This window comes from Rhinopithecus bieti, unplaced genomic scaffold, assembly GCF_001698545.2.
Source record: "Rhinopithecus bieti isolate Rb0 unplaced genomic scaffold, ASM169854v2 scaffold_35856, whole genome shotgun sequence".
NCBI classification, from domain to species: domain Eukaryota; kingdom Metazoa; phylum Chordata; class Mammalia; order Primates; family Cercopithecidae; genus Rhinopithecus; species Rhinopithecus bieti.
Window position 1 is genome coordinate 2,043,805 of NW_016815820.1, and position 6,323 is coordinate 2,050,127.

General features: G+C 42.9%; 1 protein-coding gene across 5 annotated transcripts in view; it reads left to right on the forward strand.

Annotated features, from left to right (window-relative positions):
- The window catches only part of ZNF652 (zinc finger protein 652), an 83,625-nt gene that overhangs the window by 58,547 nt on the left and 18,755 nt on the right, over window positions 1-6,323 (forward strand). For all 5 annotated transcript variants that reach the window (XR_001881844.1, XM_017854008.1, XM_017854011.1 and 2 more), the window contains exons 3-5: window positions 1,564-1,711; window positions 2,360-2,475; window positions 2,944-3,088. Coding sequence is in view for 4 of the 5 variants with exons in the window: in XM_017854008.1 (XP_017709497.1) it covers window positions 1,564-1,711; window positions 2,360-2,475; window positions 2,944-3,088 (409 nt within the window). In the remaining variant the exon portion in view is untranslated. The remainder of the gene's footprint in view (window positions 1-1,563; window positions 1,712-2,359; window positions 2,476-2,943; window positions 3,089-6,323) is intronic.

Sequence of the window (6,323 nt, forward strand, 5' to 3'; positions counted from 1 at the left end):
CAACTACATTTAAACAGTCACAGAAAGCTTGGGTATGCAACAGACTTTTGCCAATGGAGACACAATTAAAATAAACTTTGAGGCAGGCATGTTGCAGGGGAAAGGTTTATATAAAGAATACAATCAGGCTGGGTACAATAGCTCACACCTGTAATCTCAGCACTTTGGGAGGCTGAGACAGGCAGATCATGAGGTCAGGAGTTTGAGACCAGCCTGGCCAACATAGTGAAACCTCGTCTCTACTAAAAATACAAAAATTAGCCAGGCATGGTGGCATGTACCTGTAGTCCCAGCTACTCGGGAGGCTGAGGCAAGAGAATTGCTTGAACCCGGGAGGTGGAGGTTGTGGTGAGCCAAGATCGCGCCACTGCACTCCAACCTGGGTGACAGAGTGAGACTCCATCTCAAAATAATAATAATAATAGTAATAATTAGAGACAGTGATACTAAGAGTTTAGAGGGTATATTCTGCCAGAGGGAAGTGTTTGAAAGTGTAAATTGGATTTGGGGAAATATAATAACATTTCAATTATTCATGTTAATAAATGCTCCAAGTGCATTTTTTTTTTTTCTTTTTTCTGAGACAGTCTCGCTCTGTTGCCCCGGCTGGAATACAGTGGCGCAATCTTGGCTCACCACAATCTCCGCCTCCCAGGTTCAAGCAATTCTCCTGCCTCAGCCTCCCGAGTAGCTGGGATTACAGGCATGCGCCACCATGCCTGGCTAATTTTGTATTTTTAGTAGAGGTGGGGTTTCTCCATGTTGGCCAGGCTGGTCTCAAACTCCTGACCTCAGGTGATCTACCCGCCTTGACCTCCCAAAGTGCTGGGATTACAGGCATGAGCCACTGCACCTGGCTCCAAATGCATTTTCTAAGGCGTAAGAACGTTTTTATATTTCTACATACCTATAATACCTATACCACTAATATATATTTTGTTTCATCTTGTCTTTATTATACTAATTTAAAATCAGTATATATTCTCTGGTAAACCCTTACTAACTGATGTGGAGAGGAGGCAGCCACACTTGCTTAATACCTATATTTTTAAAACTTGAATCTCTTGCAACTTCTGTTTAAAAATAAAAACGCTTGGCTGGGCGTGGTGACTCATGCCTATAATCCCAGTACTTTGGGAGGCTGAGGCAGATGGATCACGAGGTCAGAAGATCGATATCACCCTAGCAACATGGTGAAACCCCGTCTCTACTAAAAATACAAAAAAATTAGCCGGGCGTGGTGGCCCCCGCCTGTAATCCTGGCTACTTGGGAGGCTGAGGCAGGAGAATCACTTGAACATTGCTTGACGTTAGTGGAACTTTCCACTTTTGTCTTAGTTTTTGCCATTGTTTTCATACTCCCAAAGAGTATCTAAAAGATGCATCTTAGAAAAAGAGAACATACAGATGTTGGTGTTGGAATCTGGGCTCTGTGGAAGAATAGCATTTATCTGGATTCTGGCCTTGTGCCATGAACCTGAAGCACATCCGTTTCATCTGCCAGTAGGCTGGTATGGCATTCTGTAAGCCCCTATAAATATTATTTCTATTTATCCTGCTCAGTGTGTTTCCTGTAACAAATCGTTCAAGAAACTCTGGTCCCTTCATGAGCATATCAAGATCGTCCATGGATATGCAGAAAAGAAATTTTCCTGTGAAATTTGTGAGAAGAAATTCTATACCATGGCTCATGTGCGGAAACACATGGTTGGTAAGTTTTTCTGCTTTTCTCTCATACCTATAATTTTCCCTTGCTCTTCTGTGTGCTTTATGCCCTGGGTTGGGCAGAATATGAGGAATTGCCCTAATCAGTTTTGACCTGTTGAAACTGAATACAATATGTCTTCAGTAAGTATCACCAAATTGGATGGTATAGTCTTCCACACCCAGATTTCTTTTCAACATTATTTTTCTCTCCAGATATTACTATTATAGCCTCACAAAGGCCAGGTGTGGTGGCTCGCGCCTGTAATCCCAGCAGTTTGGGAGGCTGAGACAGGTGAATCACATGAAGTCAGGAGTTCGAAACCAGTCTAGCCAACGTGGTGAAACCCTGTCTCTACTAAAAATACAAAACTTAGCTGGGTGTGGTGGCGCATGCCTGTAATCCCAGCTACTCGGGAGGCTGAGGCAGGAGAATCACTTGAATCCCCGGGGCGGAGGTTGCAGCAAGCCAAGATCAAACCACTGCACTCCGGCCTGTGCGACAGAGCAATACTCCATCTCAGAAAAAAAAAAAAAGAGGCTCACAAATCAGTGTAGAAAATTAGGAGGGCATAATTGCTTTACAGTAGGATACATTTTTACTTTGAGCTTTTTGGTGGATTTGTTTTGACACTAAGTACATTCTGTGTTGCAGCACACACAAAAGACATGCCATTTACATGTGAAACCTGTGGAAAATCATTCAAACGCAGTATGTCACTCAAGGTGCACTCCTTGCAGCATTCTGGAGAGAAGCCCTTCAGATGCGAGGTAAGGAATGTGCTACCTACAGGCCCAGGCCTAGGGGTTAGTGTTTGCATAGATGGTGGACCAGTGAGAGAGAGGTATGCTGGAGCAGGAGGCACAAAGCTGCCTTCCACAGAACCTTCAGACATGTGTTCTGAGCTCGGTGTGTGCTGTCACTGCAAGGTAGAAAAATGTCACTTTTAACACACTGTTAACTCTTAGATTAGGTTAACTTGGAAATAACACACAATGACTTATTTTTCTTTTCTCAGTGATTCTGAGAAGTCGAGTATACTTCAATGATAATTTTGTGAGAAAATTTCCCTTTTATTAGTAACTCACCTGCAGAAATATGGCAAAGCCAAATAGCTGACACAAGCAGGTTCTATTTTGAGTATGAAAAATAAGCCTAATATCAGAAACTATGTTAGGGTGGGCTCAGGTAAAGCTACTATGCTTGGCATTCAAAAATCTCCACTGTGTCCAATGCAGAACTGTGACGAAAGGTTTCAGTACAAGTACCAGCTACGCTCCCACATGAGCATTCATATTGGGCACAAACAGTTCATGTGCCAGTGGTGTGGCAAGGATTTCAACATGAAGCAGTACTTCGACGAACACATGAAAACACACACTGGTAAGAATTTCTTGGGAAAGATACAGATAATGTCTCAAGCACTTGTTGATCATCTGTGGGTCTGTTTTTTAAAAAATCAAAACCACAAATTTGCATTTGAAGCAAAAATCTCACTTTAAATAAACCTAATATGTAAAATGTAGATTAGTAATACTGAAAATTTAGCTTTAATAACTCTGATTGTTTAAAAAAGAATTGTTTGTGAGTGCCTTTTAACTTTGAGCTCTTTTAAGACAATGAGGTCTTTGCGTGGGGTTCAGGAACTCCTGAAATTGTATGAAACTTGTTTTGTGTATATGCATATGTTATTTTCCTAAGGAAAGGGTTCTGGAACTTACAAGGATGGAGGACACTGATTGCTTTAATAGAATACCCTTCTCTCTGTTTTCTTTTTAATTTTTTTTTTTTTTAAGACAGAGTCTCACTTCCATTACTCAGGCTGGAGGGCAGTGGCGCAGTCTCAGCTCGCTGCAGCCTCTACCTCCCAGGCTCAAGCCATCCTCCCACCTTAGCCAACCAAGTAGCTGGGACCACAGGTGCGCACCACCATGCCTGGCTAATTTTTGTATTTTTTGTAGAGAGGGTTTTACCATGCTGCCCAGGCTGGTCTCCATCTCCTAGGCTCAAGCGATCTGCCTGCCTCAGTCTCCCAAAGTGCTGGAATTACAGGTGTGAGCCACCAAGACAGCCCCTCTCAGTGTTCTTAAAGTTTGATTTTATATGATTTATCAAAATTCACTACTTTTCAGGAACACATCCATTCCGTGAGGTTAATTAATATTTTAACCACTTTGTGGTTTTAGGAGCATATGTTCCATAGCATGGATTTGAGTCTTACAAGCATTTGATTATCCTGCTTCCAGGGAACTGGCTAAAATAATAGCTCCCCTATAAACACTATCATTGTATCTCAGTCTAAACTTGATGTTCTGGGATTAGTCATCTTTGCATAAATTGAACAGGATGAAACATTTTTCAGGTTTCTAAATAAAATATAATGACAGGATTCCAGGTTCCATTAGTCTACAAAATAGTGAAGCTAGAAAGAACAACAGAGATTATCTTGCTTAGCCTGCTATTCTTTTTGCTTAACTAGTGGTGAGGAAATTCTGCCTATGGCTGGATCTCTTTAGTTCGCAGTTCTCTGTTGAAGCCCAAAGAAAAACGCCTACCTAGTGGGCTTCTTTCTCATTCAGAACAGAGCACCCACAGATTTTAAGGATGTTTAGTCTAGATGAAGAGTCATGAAAGCAGTTTAATTAGTTAAATTAGACCTGAAAAGAAAATGATAACTTTGCAGATATAGCCAAGTGGATGGCAGGATGCATCAGAATAGTTAACAGATTCTCCTTATAATTTGGTGGCTCTTGGATAGGCTCTTAGTTCTAATGTCATTTTTAGGGTTCAGGTTTTTTCGTGTGTGATACAGCAAGAAAACATGGAACTAAACAGAGCATAAGTTTTGGGGGGTTTTTTGGTTTTCTTTTTTTTTTTTTTCTAGATGGAATCTCGCTCTGTCACCCAGACTGAGTGCAGTGGCACGATCTTGGCTCACTGCAGTGCCACGATCTTGGCTCACTGCAACCTCCACCTCCCAGGATTCAAGTGATTCTCCTGCCCCAGCCTCCCGAGTAGCTGAGATTACACACGTTCACCACCACGCCTGATTAATTTTTTTTTTTTTTTTTTTTTTTTTTAGTAGAGACAGGGTTTCACCATATTGGTGAGGCCACTCTAGAACTCCTGACCTCAAATGATCCACCTGCCTTGGCCTCTCAAAGTGCTGGGATTACAGGCGTGAGCCACCACCCCTGGCCAGAACATAACTTTTTTGTGAAGGCGGAAGTTTTGTCATATTCACACACACTGCTTGGCACATAGATGCTTGGTAAATGTCACAGAATTGAAAGGAACCTCTAGCACTTAAGTCTCTGCCTCTGCATCCCCCTTATCTTCCCTGCCTGTTTCCCTGTGTGCTTTTCTCCCCATTCCTTCCTCACTCTTTCTCCTGTATTTCTTTGTTTCTTCTCCTTTGTCATCTTTTTCTTTGGACCCTTAGATGTTCATAATGTGAAACTGAAGTGTTTCTTTCATGATTATTTTAGTTATTGAATAAATTTATGTTGAGTATTCGTCTTTGATCAGATAGGCAAACTGAATACTTCTTGTTTCTTCTAAAGCAATACAACTACCTAAATTCCCACCCCCTAAAAAATTATTATTATTATTATTATTATTCAGACAGTCTTGCTCTGTCACCCAGGCTGGAGTGCAGTGGTGTGACCTCCACTCACTGCAACCTCCACCTCCCAGGTTCAAGCAATTTTCCTGCCTCAGCCCCCCGAGTAGGTGGGACTACAGGTGCACACTACCATGCCTGGCTAATTTGTGTATTTTTAATAGAGATGGAGTTTCACCATGTTGGCCAGTCTGGTCTTGAACTCCTGACCTCAGGTGATCCACCTGCCTTGGCTTCCCAAAGTGCTAGGATTACAGGCATGAGCCACCATGCCCAGTCCCCCAAATTTTTATCTTTCTCATTAAAGGTGTAATTCATATACACCTGGGCGTGGTGGCTCACGCCTGTAATGCCAGCACTTTGGGAGGCCAAGGCAGGTGAATCTCTTGAGCCCAGAGGTTCAAGACCAGCCTGGGCAACATGGCAAAACCCCAGCTCTGCAAAAATACAAAAGTTAGCCATGGGTGGTGACACACACTTGTAGTCCCAGCTACTTGGGAGGCTGAGGCGGGGAGGATTGTTTGAACCCAGGAGATCGAGGCTGCAGTGAGCTGTGATTGTGTCACTTCACTCCAGCCTGGGCAACAGAGCAAGACCTGGTCTCAAAAATCAAAACAAACCAAAAAAAGAGTAACACATACTTATTAAAATATATGAGAAACTATGAAAATTGCAAACAAGAGGCCGGGCGCAGTGGCTCAAGCCTGTAATCCCAGCACTTTGGGAGGCCGAGACGAGCGGATCACGAGGTCAGGAGATCGAGACCATCCTGGCTAACACGGTGAAACCCCGTCTCTACTAAAATACAAAACTAGCCGGGCGAGGTGGCGGGCGCCTGTAGTCCCAGCTACTCGGGAGGCTGAGGCAGGAGAATGGCGTAAATCCAGGAGGCGGAGCTTGCAGGAGCTGAGATCCGGCCACTGCACTCCAGCCTGGGTGACAGAGTGAGACTCCGTCTCAAAAAAAAAAAAAAAAAAAAAAAATTAGAGAAAGCAA